Raw genomic sequence first — 15669 nt, 5'->3', positions numbered from 1 at the left:
CACGTCTCCTGTGTCTCCCGCATTGGCAGGTGGATGTGTTACCACTGCGCTACCTGGGAGCCCTCTGTAACTAAAGAGTCATCTTTAAATGTGTTAGGGTTAGGGTTTTAGCCTCTAGTCCTGAACTCTACTTCCTCTTCAGTTTTGTTTTTTTTCCTCTCTGTTGCTGTCAAATTGATCTGAAATGTAAATCTGGTTTTGTCATCCCCAGATTTAAGTCTTCAGGGTTTCTGCTGTTTATTACTGTAGCGTTTCCCAACTGTGATGTCATTCCCACTTTGCGATGTGACAGTCATTTGTAACTAGTGGGATTATATTTTAAATCTGAGTTTGCCAATGGTTTGCCTTTTTTTTTTTTCCCCTTTGAATAAATAAGAACAGATTTAGCATTATCTCTCCAACAACATCAATCTCCACTCTGCAGTCTCACATTGTAATATTTTCTTGAAGCCAGAGGAGGGAGTGCAGTGATAACTTCATCCTGCCAAGTTCATCTTATTTGTGAAGCAGCTATGAGGGACTGTTAACTGATGTGTTAGCAACAGCTGTAGGTCTCATGAGCTGTGGTGCTCTCACGAACACTGTGCCCCTTGCCTCCTTCCCCTCAAAGGAGCCAAAAAGCAAAAGGATAAGGAAGTTTCCGTTTATAGTGGTGTTTTCTTTATTTGTCCGCACTTTGGTGAGAGCGAAGGGCAGTTGGTTTTGTGCAAGCTCGCCTGTGTATGCCCATGGGTGTCTTTCACACGTGGCATCACCGAAGCTCCCATCCCCTCCTGGTGGGGAGGACTGCAAGTTTATCAAGACGGTGGTTCCACTTCCCAGTCTTGCTGACAAGTCCAGCTGGGGCCTTACCTATTGTTCCAACGCGCATCCCTTGTAATCTCCCGCGCCCAGGTCTTCAGCTGAAGCACACCATCTGCACCTTTGCCGGTGTTTTTTCAGGGACAGTTCACATATGCTTTCCCTAGCTCTCCGGTGGGCGTTCTCCAGCCTTTAGTCCTCAAATGCCTCCCCAGCACGGGGCACAACAGCTGCCCTCTGGTGGCTGCTCGGGTGTCCTGGGGTAAAGAGTGAATGAATGGACGTGGTGTTCCAGCCACGGGCACTTCTGATTTTAGAACCGTAACTAAATGAGAGGTGCCCACACCTCTGCAGACGTGGCAGCCTGTAGGGGAAACGCTGTTCATGTTGTCTTCTTTCTCATCCTTGAGTTAACTTTTGTTAAGTTTGGTAAAGGAGGGAAGAGGGTAAGGCTAGGGGCGATGGGCTGGAAGATCAGCTCTGGGGGAGGTGAATGCCACGTCCACTCCCAGCTTTTGAGGTCAAAGGAATCATGACCTCGAAGGTCTTTGGTTCCTCTGCTGGGCCCTGGGACGTATCCTTCATAGGAAGGATCCTATCCTGACAGGAAACACTGTCAGGATTCTTGAGAGAGAGAGAGGGAGCGAGCCAGAGTTAGGTCGAATCGGTTGTCAGTTCAGGGACCTTCCCCTGCGGCTTTTATCCAGCTGCCTGCTTGCTTCATCGTATGTGGCTCAGATCAGCTTACGAGTCACCCTGTCGCGCTTCCTGCAGCCACCAGAGCTGAGGCGGGGAGAGGAGCTCCTTTTGTGACCCACGTGAAGCTGCTTGTGAGGAGAATGTTCACTGGTGTCACTGTGTTAAGGAAGGGCTGTAGTTGAACTAGCTAATAACCCTGTGTTGGCTGTCATGCAGGTTTTGGAGCATTGCTCCGTTTCCTGAGCGCCTGGGCGCTCAGCCTGTGTCTTAGGCGTGTTGCCTTCCTGACGTCCTTACAACCATCTTTCGAGGAGCGTCAGTTGTGGTTTCCATTTTATAAGCACGGAAGCTGAAGGTATATTTTACTAACTTTCTCGGGACCCCAGGGTTCATACCTCACAGAGCTGGAATTTGAACCCAGGTCTAATTTCAGAGTTTGTGTTTCATCCCACCACCACCGATTGCCTCTAGAATTTGACCACAGCCATATAGCTGAAATGCAATGAAAGAACTCATACCTGGACACATCTCTGTCTTAACAGCCTGTGCTGACAAACGACATGGAAATGTAAGACTCTGCTTTTAGAAACTTTTTGGAGGGGAGAGTGGTAAACATACAAGACAGTTAATACCACAAGTGAAGTGAAGTGAAGTCACTCAGTCATGTCCGACTCTTTGCAACCCCATGGACTGTTGCCGACCAGGTTCCTCCATCCATGGGATTCTCCAGGCAAGAATACTGGAGCGGGTTGCCATTTCCTTCTCCAGGGGATCTTCCCGATCCAGGGATCGAACCCGGGTCTCCCGCATTGCAGGCAGACGCTTTAACCTCTGAGCCACCAGGGAAGGACCCGAGAGACGATACAATTTAATTGATAAGCTGCTTATGTAAGTGCTTGAGAAGAGTGGTCTTGTCTTTGAGTTCAGAGTGCTGTACTATAGTTACTGGCATTTCTAGTGTTACTCTTATGACTTCATATTATCTATAAAGAATATGGAAATATCTAACTGATGTTTTTACTTTAAAAACTAATTCATTTGTCTGATCCCAGAGAGCAATAGTGGCAAAGAATCCTGCCAGTGCAGGAGACGTAAGATACAAGGGTTTGATCCCTGGGTCAGGAAGATCCCCTGGAGCAGGAAATGTCAACCCACTCCAGTGTTTTTGCCAGCAGAATCTCACGGACAGAGGAGCCTGGCGGGCCACAGTCCGTGGGATCACAAAGAGTTAGACATGACTGAGCATCTGAGCACACACACAGTTGCATAGCATAATTCAGAGGAGAAGAGTAATTGTGTCTGCTGCTGCTAAGTCGCTTCAGTCGTGTACGACTCTGTGCAACCCCATAGACAGCAGCCCACCAGACTCCCCCGTCCCTCAGATTCTCCAGGCAAGAACACTGGAGTGGGTTGCTATTTCCTTCCCAGTGCATGAAAGTGAAAAGTGAAAGTGAAGTCCCTTAGTCATGTCCGACTCTTAGCGACCTCATGGACTGCAGCCTACCAGGCTCCTCTGTCCATGGATTTTCCAGGCAAGAGTACTAGAGTGGGGTGCCATTGCCTTCTCCAGTAATTGTGGCTAGACTATTTCAGATCTCTGGAAGTGATTTTTAACCTGAACCTGGGGTTATTTGGGCTTTCTGTGGAATGACAAGAAGCAAACATTTGGGAGAGAGAAATCATGGGGAAAAGGAGTCAGATTGGTGTTGAACTTGCCATACTAGGGAGTCATAGAAATAAATGAGACAGGACAGAGCCGGACAGTGGGCTGCCAGTGCCCCGGGCCTGAGAGACGTGAAGAGCATGTATTGAATGAGGAAGTCCTTTGTTTCCCAGGGCTCACATCTGTTTCCTGGGGGCCCCTCAAGGCATCCTGGTTCTCTAGTTTCCATTGGTGTCTGGGCCACCCTCGATGAGCTTGGGTCTCACAGTACAGGAGGAGAATCACACAGGCCAGAGGGCCCCCGACCCGCTGCTCTGTGAAAGCACATTTCGGCTCCCGGGCAGGGAACGCCAACTGCACTGTGCCCCCTGGCTGCTTTGTTAGTGTCTGTTCTACATGTGTCCCGTGCCCACCACCCTTTCTGGCTTAGACGGATCATCTCCAGCAAACTGGGATCCTTTTCCGGGCCCCTGCAGAAGCTCAGAGCGAATATGTAACTTACCCACCAGCCAGGAAGCGAGAGGGATGCGGTGGCCCTGAGCCTGCCCACTGGCCTCTGGTTTGCAAATTGCCCCTTGATGACTGACTTCTTTCCTTCAAGACTGCTATGATTATTCCTTTATTTTTAAAATATTTTTAACAGTATAACATGTGCATAGCTAAAAATCGTGGTGGTGCAAAGTTTATTTCTCAATGGTCTGCCGCCATTTTCTTGCCCATTCTCCACTTTTCCATCCCGAAGTAAACACTGGCAATTCGTTTCTTCAGGTATTTACCTCCATATTTCATCTACGTTACTAATTTTTCAAGGATCAACTTGAGATCCCTTTTGACTTCTTGGATAGGGTTTAAGTTTTATTCTCCCTATATTCTCCGCTGCCTTCATCTGCCTAATACAGTCACATCAGGCTTTTTTTGTTACATCTCCAGTTAGTGTTTTCCTTGATTTTAAGAAAATATTGCTCAGTGCAGAGCTCTGTCATGTACATCCCTGTTCTTGTATCATTCCCCCCCTCCCCCCCGCCCCAAGCAAACAGTGCTTTGTTTTTTCAGCTGCCGAGTTTTTAACCTTTTACCTTGCCGTGATCTATCAGATCTGTCCACGACATAGTAACATTTCCCAGATGTTTGACTCTGTGAGATAATCAACCAGTTCTTTTTTTTTATTAAACGAAGGCTTCTGCTCCAAGGCCCTCATTCTGGGCCTTGATTTCTTCTTAACCTACTTCACCCTTATTAGGATGTAGGACCAGCAGACAGACTGCCAGTGTAGTTTGCCTTGTGCCTTGCACCCCTCTCCCCTACAGTCCAGGACCCCAGGATCTTGGATGGTTCTTGGAGAATCTGATGAAAGCTCTGAACACTCTGCCCAGGAAAATAAATGCACACATATAAAATTTGGCACATAATTTTGTGAATGTCGAAAGATAATTTATATAACATTACCTGCACTGTAATCCTGTCAACCAGAGAGTTCTGAATAAGTCTTCAGAACCTTAACTCAGATATTACAGTACAACCACATTTACTATTTTTCCCAACACATAATTCTTTACTCTTAAGCATTTTCTCATTTCTTAGTGTTTGATGGAGTGAGTGAGTTTCCCAGATTTTAATGACTTGCAGACGTGTGGCCAGTTGGAATCACTTCTCTTCCAGGGTGTTCCATTTTGCAACCTTTGATGTTAATCTGTTTTCTCCCTCCAACTGTTCTGTATGTTGACGTAGCTGAGGATGAAGATCCCCTTATAACACTCCATATTTGTTGAGTTGAATTGAAATGAATGATGAGCTACTTTCCTGGTAGTGCATGTCCCCAGCATGACTGCTCCCAATGAAAAAAGATACTGTATATAGATAGATGCTAATCTTCCTAAGGAGCAGATGCCCTGCTGGGGTCATTGACAAGAGGGATTTTCCATCTGGGTGAAAGGGAGTTCCACCATCCACCACTCACTCTGTAGTTGAGATCCTATTAAGACAAACTCCTGGGGCTTGGTTGTATTGAATATTGCTTGAAGTGAAGTGGTGCATGGCTGAGATATATAATGCATTTGTGTTTATCCACTCATTGATTTGTTGTTCAGTTGCTCAGTTGTGTCCAACTCTTTGCAACCTCATGGACTGCAGCACACCAGGCTTCCCTGTCCTTCCCTATTTCCCAGAGCTTGCTCAAATTCATGTCCCAATTGAGTCAGTGATGCCATCCAGCCATCTCATCCTCTGTCATCCCCTTCTCCTGCTCCTTCAATCTTTCCTAGGATCTGGGTCTTTTCCAGGTATGTCGGCTGTTCACATCAAGTGGCCAAAGTATTGGAGCCTCAGCTTCAGCACCAGTCCTTCCAGTGAATATTCAGGGTTGACTTCCTTTAGGATGGACTGGTTTGATCTCCTTGCAATCGAAGGGACTCTTGAGTCTTCTCCAGCACCACAGTTAGAAGGCATCAATTCTTTGGTGCTCAGCCTTCTTCATGGTTCGACTCTCACATCCATACATGACTATTGGAAAAACCATAGCTCTGATTATACTGACCTTTGTCAGCAAAGTGATGTCTCTGCTATGCTGTCTAGGTTTGTCATGACTTTGCTTCCAAGAAGCAAGTGTCTTTTAATTTCATGGCTGCAGTCACTTTCCACATTGATTTTGGAGCCCAAGAAAATAATGTCTGTCACTGTTTCCATTGTTTCTCCATCTATTAGCCATGAAGTAAATGGGACCAGATGCCATGGTGTTAGCTTTTTGATGGTTGAGTTTTAAACTGGCTTTTCACCTTCTTCAAAAGGCTGTTAGTTCCTGTTCACTTTCTGCCTTAAGGGTGGTTTCATCTGCATATCTGAGCTTATTGTTATTTCTCTTGGCAGTCTTGATTCCAGCTTGTGCTTCATCCGCCTGGGCATTTCACATGATGTACTCTGCATATACGTTAAACAAGCAGGGTGACAGTACACAGCCTTGACATATACCTTTGCCGGTTTTTGAACTCACTGAGTAGCTGCTGTTTATTAGACAGCAAGGTAGGGGATGGTGTACATTTTTAGTCTTCAGAGATTATTTTTTGGTCATTCAGTGTGAATGATCAAATTTTTAAAAAAACAGGGCTTAACTAAACGCCAGCTTCTAACAATGTCGAAATAATTACGTTTCCCTTAAGTTTTGTGTTGTAGGGCATCTCACTTGGAATTTTCTATGTTAATCGATCCTACCGTTATTTTCTCAGATTCCCAAGTTGCTTCATTGATTTTACTTGAACAGGACAATAGCTAGTGTTTGCAGTGAGTTGGAACACGCTGTATGAGAAGCAGTATGGCAGTCCTCATTTCACCAACACTTCGCTGAAATCATCATTAAAATTAACATCATGTAGCTTAAACAAAGATGACACTCTCCCTTCAGAATTTAAAACCAACTCTATTTGGAGAAGTGTTCATTGAAAGTAATTCAGGAGTACCAAGTGCTCTGTGAAGAGTATTTGCTGGTCTGCATTCAGTGTGTGGTCACGGGGAGGTGAAGACAAGTGTGAGGGTGTCAGTATCTTCACCAGGCATCCTGACTCTGGATATAGGGTCCAAGGCAACAGGATATTTGAGAGAAAGCCCATGAGGATGCTAGTGATACGAAATGAAACTTGAAAATGAGTTTGAAAGTAAATAGCAAGAAACAGTGACATACGGCCAAACCTAATGTGAAAATAAGTCTTTGGCAAGCAGAAGACAAATTTGCAGCACTTTCTCTTCTTCAGGACAGTTTTGTGTTTAATCATCCGTGAACATTTTGGAAACTTTGAGTGTTGCATTTGGCTCATGGTGGGGAACAAAAATAAATTGGCTGTGATGGCTGATTTCACTTCTTTTTGAGTAGCCTCACCGTGTTTTACGGTCACTCCTCCAAGGAAAGTGACAGATAGGAAGCAGCTGATAGCCCAATGAGGTGGTGCAGCATAAAGCCGACGCCGAGTCTTTGCAAAGTCGAATGTTCCTATTGCTGATCACAGCTGTTTCTGCTGGTTGTATCTTACACCTGTGTGACATGCTCACACACACGTGCTGGAGGCTGAGTCCTCAGGTCAGACGCTCAGTTGCAGAGAGCTGGGCTGTCACTTTAGAGCAGAGTATACGCTCTGCTCCAGCTGAGACTGGCAGGTTCCTAGTGGACATGCTGCTGCCAGAGACCGGAAATGCCTCTCGAGGGGGACAGGGGTCCCCTCCATGCTCTGACCTTGGCCTGTCTCTCCCACCCCTTCTGACCACCCTGAGCATCACATCACAGCCCCTGGGTTCCCAGGAAGTGCTCTGCTCCCAGCCCCCTCCCTGCACCGGTGCCCTCACCTCCCTACCCGCCGAGTGGCCCTCTTCATTCACCGCCTGGTCCTGCTCATCCTCCTGAGGAGCTTCCCTGCCCTCCAGCCCGCCTCAAGCTGTCCTGTTGGTTCTTGGACATCTTGTCCACACCTGCACGTCAGTCTCGCTCATCAGCATGACTTCCCCATCTGCCCTCCCCAGGCCGTGCGTCAAAACACAAAACACAGATCTTAGTAAAGTTACAAAGTCACAGGTGTTTGGCTTCATAGTAATCTTAAGTGGGTCATGTAGGGCTACAGAGGAGACCTGTGAAGTTTCCATTTTTCACCTAACATGGAAAATGTGTAAATCCACTTCCATAAATTAAATAAGGTCCTCATTTTGCACCCTGTAAACCCTTTCATAATGCTGTTAAGGGCTAGCAGAATCTCAGCAGGGGCCACTTCAAAGAGTAGTTCCTCAAGTTCTCAAGAACGAGTGTTCCTCCACAGACAGCGAGGTGTGTTCACGTGTGTGTGGGGGGGGCTGGGCATGACCCAGCACCCTCTGCGTCCTCAGTCAGCGTTGGCTTGTGGGATGCAGGGCACACGGGGACGCTTCCTGGCCTCGGAAGGGCGCCTGTACTGAGCGTGCCCTGGGTGCTCTTCCCTTCCAGTGCGGCCAGCAGCAGCGGAGCCCTGGCCCTGAGTCTTCCCGGGCAACGCCCAGGGGGAAGGTCTCACACAGGTGCGGCGTCGCACCACTTCCGGGAACGGTTCTCAGACCTGTTTGACATTCTTGTGGGTGCTGAGCCAGTTGCCCACTTCTCACTGGTGCAGCTCCCAAGTCCATCTCCTCCCCACCCCCATTAGCCCACGCGGAGCTGGCCTGGTGACGTCTCACCTTCGCCCACCACCTTGCTCTCCAGCCTCCCGGGTAGAGGGCGCCAGAGGAGGAAGGCGTTTTCCCTCCCAGGTCATGCGTGCCCCGCAGCGTTCAGATCTTACTGTCCGTGACCCCCCAGGCAGCGGCGCGGGCAGCCCGTCTCCCTGACAGCCCTCCAGCATGCATGCACCTTGTCTCAGGTAGTTTCCAGGGCCAGCGGCACCTCCCAGTCCCCCTGAACAGCGCCTCTGCAGCCCATCGGGTGGTTCGCTCACTTGGCCTGATTCTACCCAGGAGGTGTCTCTACCATCCAGTGAGCTCAGCCACACCGTCTCTGACAGTGATTGCCCGGCCTTTGGGGGAGACCCCTTTCCATGTGTGTTCCTCCCGTGAGTTCCATCCGTCAGCACTCATAGCTGGCAGTGTTCTCGTTTTTTGCTCCTCAGTGAGTGCTCTGCACCTCCGATCTCCTGTTCGTACCATAATTCTTTGTTAAACTTTTATCTGTTCAAACCACGGGGTGGCTTCTGTCTCCCGAGGGGACCCTGACCAAGATGCCCGCTACCAGTGTCCCAGCTCCACACCACCCCAGCCACCATACGAAGTCTTCAGGCCCAGCCTACAGGACCGCGCACTCAGTTATTCCCCGGACACTGTGTGCCTACTGGCCAGCAGGCCCTGGGTTAAGGAAGACAGGACTGCAGCCCGGCACTTGTTGAAACACTAGAAAAGGAGAAAACCAAGTAGTGTAGTATATTGAGTTTGTGTGAGTGTGCGTGTGTGGGGGGTGGGAGGTGGGAGTAATGTAGACAAAACTTAAAGAGAAACTTGAGGATTTTAGTGTCCTCTAGGAGGCCAAGGGGATAGATAGATGGCAATTCATGAAATTGATAGATGTTTACCACTTTAAGTCATGTCCATAATAGAAGAAGTATTAATAACAAAATGTGGTTTTGTTTTGTTCCACTTCATTTGTGAATATTCTTTCTTTTTCCACAAAGACCTTGAGCTGGGTAGGGTGTCTCAACTCACCTCATCTCTGAAGTCCTAAGGGCAGGAACCGTCACATAGTAGGTGTACAATAAATGTTAGTTGACTAGAGGCCAGTCACACAGAATTGATGTTCTCTGTTTTGTAAATACTCTGCAAAGTCAAAGTTAGCCAGTGTCGTCTTATGTTGACAGTTCATAAGCGATTACGTGCAGTTGTTTTTGTCCTTGAAATGTGAACAGAGAGGTTGTTCATGAGCTTAAGATTTTTGTGCTTCCTCTCCAGCCATTTACAGATAACATCAGCCTCGTCAGGTGTGTATCACAGCATGTGAGGTGTCTTTTAGACCTGATTCTCAGGGATCCCTGTGGTGCAGACATAGAAACGGAGGTTGGCTCACTTACCCGTGGCAGTACTGATAGAATGTGGCTGAGTCCCGGCTTGGAGTCCAGGTTGATACCAAAGCTCTTGTCTTCCCACTTAACTGCCCAGGTCTCACCACACGTGGCCCTGTGGTCAGTCAGGTGCCTGCCCTACTTGTGTGAAAACACATACACATCACCCCAGAGCCTTTGTTTCTCTTCAGAGCTTGCTTCCTTGTCCTAGAAACACAGCCCTCTGGCCCCCTCGGGCACTGTGACATCCAGGTACAAGTGGAAAAGGATTGGAAAACTCGAGAGAAGGCCAGAACTGTCTTTCCTTCACTTCATGGGTTCAAAAATCTCTCCTCTTCCCAAACTCCAGCCACTTGCTGAACAGTTGATACTGGTACATGTTATGGGGAAACTTGAGCTACAATAAAGCCCAGGGGAGCAGGTGTGCCCCTTTAACCTCTGACCCTTGTCTTCTCTTCTTCCCAGGTGCTGTTACCTCCGTATGATGACGCCACTGTGAATAGCGCCACCAAGGAGCCGCCGCCCCCGTACGTGTCTGCCTGAGCCTGGAAGTCAGGCGGAGCAAGAGTGACAGCCAGACTGCATTCATCAGAGCAATAGTTCTTTAATTTTTCTTCTGAGATGAGCTCTCTGAGCTTATTTGTTGCAGAAATGCTATAGTTTAAAAATTTAGATGTTAAGTTGAAACTCTGTAGTTTGAAACCTATGCTTTAGCTGGAGCACCGTGATAGAGTAGCTGTAGAAATTCTCTCTGTGGGGTGGGGTGGGGTGGGGTGGGGTGGGGTGGGGTGGGGTGGGGTGGGGTGGGGTGGGGTGGGGTGGGGTGGGCTCGGCTCGGCTCCTCTAGTCTTCCCTCGGCGTTGGAACTACCCGACAACCCGGATGAATCTCGAGTCCAAGACATCTGTTGTACGCCCTGAGCCCCAGAGTCGAAGACTTTCTAACGCTTTTCTCTTCACTCCCTCTTTCTCTTTTGAACATGTATAATCAAGTCAAAATTAGACAATGCTTTTCCTCGGCCATTCCAATTTATAGAAGAAACCCTTAGGAGAACAGGAATGTTATTTGTGTAAGGAGTCCATATAAATACATAAATAAAACAAGAATTTCCTTAGACATTTACTTTATGATTTAAATTTGGTGACAGGTTTTGAGTTTGCTGGTCAAGGAGTTTGACCGTGAGACCCTCTGATAATCCATGGCAAGGCGGGCAGTCGGCGGCTGCCCTGGTGGCTGCTCTTGTCCGTGCATGTCTGGGGTCACGTGTCTGGCGTGTCGGGGGGAACTGATGGATTTGGTCCTTTGTGGTGTCAAGTCTGTCTCTCCTCCCCTTTTCCCGTCCCTGCTCAGAAACCCCTCTAGCTCAGTGTTCTGGCCTCGCCTGACTCAGGGAGGACACCCACCACCAACCTTTGTCAGGTAGAATTACTGATATATATTTATCTAACAATATGAAAGAAGATTTTCTTCTCTCCCTACAAGGTACAACCTGCTACTGTGAACTTCTGATCACAGAACTTGTGATCTTTTAAAAGTCTTCTGAAAAATGGGAGGCGGGGGCTCGAAGGGGTGTTGCTTTCCTTGTGAAATACCCTTGTCTTGACTACCTTGAATTTCCAGAGATTTTTATATATTCACACGTTCAAAAGTCACAGCTCTTCATTTTGTTCATTATTGGATGTGCTTATAAATGAAGGCATTTGCAATTAAAGTGAAATTTTTCCCACATTCAAGAAGACCACCTTTGACTCTGGTGATTGTGCCTGGAAACACTTCTTGCCCACTTGGGACTGTGTTGGACACAGAATTTGGCCAGAGGAGGAGGCTCTGTGGCTTGCCTCACACATAGGTGTTTTTTAATATCTTCATGCTGATAAAATCAGAGCATCTTGGGCCAAGAGAAATGGAGAGGACAGACATGAACTTGGAGCATTCCTAACCCCGCCTCTGCCAAGCTCTGCCAACTCAGCTGCTTTGAATCTGATTGCTTTCTGTCCGCAGTGCAGTTGTAACAAGCTGTTTAGATTCTCCTGTGTTCCAAGGGAGGTTAAAATAGGAGGGATTTTGGCTTGTTTCCGGATAGGTGTTTCAGATCATTTGGAAATGTAAAAAAATAAGAGGTGAAGCGGGGGTGGTTTTTATCCCTGAGAATCAGCCTCATTTCTTTTGGTGCATCATGTTAGTATTCCATATACACGCAACCTCAGAAATTCTGTTCCTTGAAGCCTTGTTCCCAGGAGATTCCCACCCAGTTAAACACATGCAGGGTTGTCATGGATGGAAAAGGCCTATCAGATCGTTTCACTGATCCCTTGGAAGGCACGTGGGAAGACACAGTCATTTGCATGTCACTCCCTGTGATTTTCCGGCACTTTGCTTAATCATGTTTTATCCTATGAAAAATGACATGGGATCAAGTGGAGAAAAATGCTGGTTTTGAGACTCCCTTCGTAGGGTCCTCAGAGGGGATCCCATTCACATGACACTCAGTGCCACCGACCACAGGATGTCACGTCATACTCAGACCCCTCAGGTGGTGCTGCTGCTGGGCCTTCCTGACATGACAACTCAAGCTGACTCCCAAAGCTGCCCCCATCCTTACCTCTGCAAAGTAAGGAATTGTCTTCATGTCTCCACTGTGGAGAGGTGATGCTTGGATTAAAGTGACCCTCCAGAGCATACTCAGCAGTTCGCTGTGTCCCTGTCTCATCACTGATATGCATACATAGCTTTTAAACGTATTTGAAGCCCCACTTTAATGTCTAGCTCTGTTCTTCTGTTTTGCTGTCTGCAGAGAACAAGAACAGTCATTACCTCAGTTGCTCTCATGCTTATATACTTTCTGGTCACTTGACTGATGAAAACCGATGAGAGATCTGTGGGTTTTTTCATCTTGAAACCCCCAGACCCCATTTTAAGGTCATGGATATTCAGCCCAGCACCAATAGATGTGCAAATGGGCCCACTGATAAGCAGCCTGTGGAAGGGGTTGGAGTCTGTTTGCTGGACAGAGGGAAGAGAAAACCACATCTTTGGGCTTAGATGGGGTCTGCCCACACTAGAAATCCAGCTTCCCTCGAACGAGCCAGTCGGGTTTCCAGAATCTTGCGTCACGTGAAAGGGCCAGTTGACTAACTCCTCCCCTTCCTGTACCTTCTTTCTACGTAAACACATGAGCAGCATCTCCCCCAGATTCCTTGTCCCTATCCTGGTCTGCAGAATGCCAGACAGGTTCTCTCCATCCTTTCTCCCCCTATTTTTTTTAAACTCTAATGGTCCCAAAATTTGTTTAGTTCGACTGCGTAGCCGAACCACACCTTATTGCATTTGTCTTTTCACCTTCACTTTAGTTCATTAATCAGCAGTGCTCAGTAATATTCTCAAGAGACTATTTTGAGAGACACAGCATTCAAGTTTTCTCCGCGGAGGGGATGTATTATATGTGAATCATTGGAGTCATCACTGGAGGAAAAAATCCTGCTATACAAATGGGTCTTTTATAAAAACACTATTTCCACTTGAAAAGATGATGATAGCTTTTGCAGCCAATCTGGAAAACGACCTAAATATTGTGATTTAATATTGCCGCTGGTCACGTAGACAAAATTCTACGTTCTGGCAGGGAGAGGGCAGGTGAGGTGTAACGCCAAAGGACAGCCAGTGTAAAGTGAGACATTTCAATACCAGAAGTAGCACCCACTTCTGTGTAAAATGGGTTTTGGGCAGCTCACATGCATATTCTAAAAGGGAAGGAGAAAGGAGGCCTTGCATAGATGTCTCCACACCCATGAAATTAACTTCAAGTGTTTTGCCTGCTGGCCAAGTTTTCTGCCAAAGGACTGGTGTGTGGAAGCCAGCCAGGTCTGCAACGTTCTGCTGAGAAGCCCGTGCATGCCTGCTGCTGAGTCGTGTACAGAAGCAGAAGAGAAACTATCGCCTGGCCAACCCTGGAGAAGTGACAGCAGAGCAAAAGTCTTAGCTGTCTACCCGCATCGATACAACCCTAAGTAGAGGAAAGGGCTGCTGCTTCAGAATGAGGAGTTTGGCTCAAAACAGCATGATGGACTAAAGTTTTATTTATTTTATCCCATCTAAAACCTAACATACTTTTTTTTAAAAAACACATGCTTTTAAAAAAACCATTAGCAGACTGATTCATGTTGAGGTTTGACAGAAAAACAAAATTCTGTAAAGCAATTATTCCTCAATAAAAAAAAAATTTTTTAAGCCATTAACAACAAACAAGATAAACAAGTTTTTGCTTACTAAGTAAAATTTATTATCATGGGATCTTCAGCTGAGCAAATAGAACATATATATTCCTTGGTGCTGGTCAAGTTGTCCAGGGTATATTGTTGCAGTAGAGAGTTTGGAGAGGAACTGTGTGACGGTGGGTAGATTGGGCGTAATTAGCAGCAATGGGGGCCTCATTTCTCTTAGAAGAGTCTGGCAGCGGATGTACCATCAGATTGTCTGCTGCTAGTCACGGTTCAGTTCTCTGGCATATCGAGTCCTACTGTGAAAAAAGATAACCAACAACAGGTGCTGGATTCCTGGGACCCTAAGTTTGGAGCTTCCAGTCTAGACCTAGAGAGCTGATGAGGCTCCCGTCTGTGGTCTCCACCTGAGAAACCCCCGGCTCTGGGAAGACTGGGAACACTGGGTCTGCTCTCTGTGTGACCCACCAGCACAAAGGACAGTGTGCCTTGTGTGTGTGGGGGGGCCTTCGTGTGATGTCACGTTTCCCCCAGTATTCATTTTAGCTAAACAAATGTATCCTTATTTAACTATTTTACTTTCTCAAGATAATTTCTTTAATTCTTTTAAACGTCTGTTCAGTCGCTGAGTTGTGTCCAGCTCTTTGCAACCTCATGGACTGCAGCATGCCAGGCTTCCCTGTCCTTCACTATCTCCTGGAGTTGGCTCAAACTCATGTCTATTGAGTCAGGGATGCCAGCCAGCCATCTTGTCCTCGGTCGTCCCCTTCTCCTTTTGCCTTTAATCTTTCCCAGCATCAAGGTCTTTTCCAGTGAGTCAGGTCTTCAGGTCATGTGGCCAAAGTACTGAAGCTTCAGCTTCAGCATCCAGTCCTTCCAATGAATATTCAGGGTTGATTTCCTTTAGGATGGACTGGTTTGATATCTTTGCTGTCCAAGTGACTCTCAAGAGTCTTTTTCAGCACCACTGTTGAAAAACATCAGTTCTTCAGCGCTCAGCCTTTATGGTCCAACTCTAACATCCATACATGGCCACTGGAAAAACCAGTAGGTTCGACTATATGGACCTTCATCAGCAAAGTGACGTCTCTGCTTAATACAACACTGTCTAGGTTTGTCTTTCTTCCAAGAAGCAAGCATCTTTTGTTGCTGCAGTCATGATATGTCTTTTAAATCTTTCCTGTAGATTAGTGTTAGTCTCTCAGTCATGTCCGACTCTTTGTGACCCTGTGGACTATAGCCCACCAGGCTCCTTTGTCCTTGGGATTCTCCATACAAGAGTAGATGGCCATTCTCTGCTCTAGAGGATCTTCCCAACTCAGGAATCGAACCTGGGTCTTCTGCATTCCTGCATACAGTCCCCTGCAATAAATAATAATGGCAGCTCTAACCCTGCTTTTATCAACACGTCCAGCCTTCTCTTGATGACGTCAAAACCCTGCTTTTATCAATGATCCCAGTCTTCTCTTGATGACATCCCGACATTAAATACTCACTGTGCCTGAGATGGAGCATTGTTTCCTCTTCCCCCAGATCTGCTCATGTTGACCCCTGTATCTGCTAGTGGTCTCCCCATCATTCCTGTCACCCCCAACTTGAGATCACGGGGCCTCTTTGCCTGTCCCTTTCTCTCTAATCAGCCCCCAGACTTGTGGCTTCTACCTTGCTATCTGGTAGAATGACGTTGACTTTCTATGTGCCAGCCTTGCTGCTAAGCACTTTACACTTATTAACTCTTTAT

At 47.1% G+C, this 15669-nt stretch overlaps 1 protein-coding gene across 1 annotated transcript in view; it reads left to right on the top strand.

The window, feature by feature from the left end:
* The window catches only part of LAPTM4B (lysosomal protein transmembrane 4 beta), a 64388-nt gene extending 53932 nt beyond the window's left edge, over positions 1-10456 (top strand). Inside the window, exon 7 of the mRNA XM_068983716.1 lies at positions 10177-10456. Coding sequence (XP_068839817.1) covers positions 10177-10254 — 78 coding nt within the window. The 3' untranslated portion in view covers positions 10255-10456. The remainder of the gene's footprint in view (positions 1-10176) is intronic.
* The last annotated feature ends 5213 nt before the right edge of the window (positions 10457-15669 follow it).

This window comes from Capricornis sumatraensis, chromosome 11 (genome assembly GCF_032405125.1).
Source record: "Capricornis sumatraensis isolate serow.1 chromosome 11, serow.2, whole genome shotgun sequence".
In the NCBI taxonomy this organism is placed as follows: domain Eukaryota; kingdom Metazoa; phylum Chordata; class Mammalia; order Artiodactyla; family Bovidae; genus Capricornis; species Capricornis sumatraensis.
This window is presented reverse-complemented; position numbering and strand designations above follow the sequence as displayed.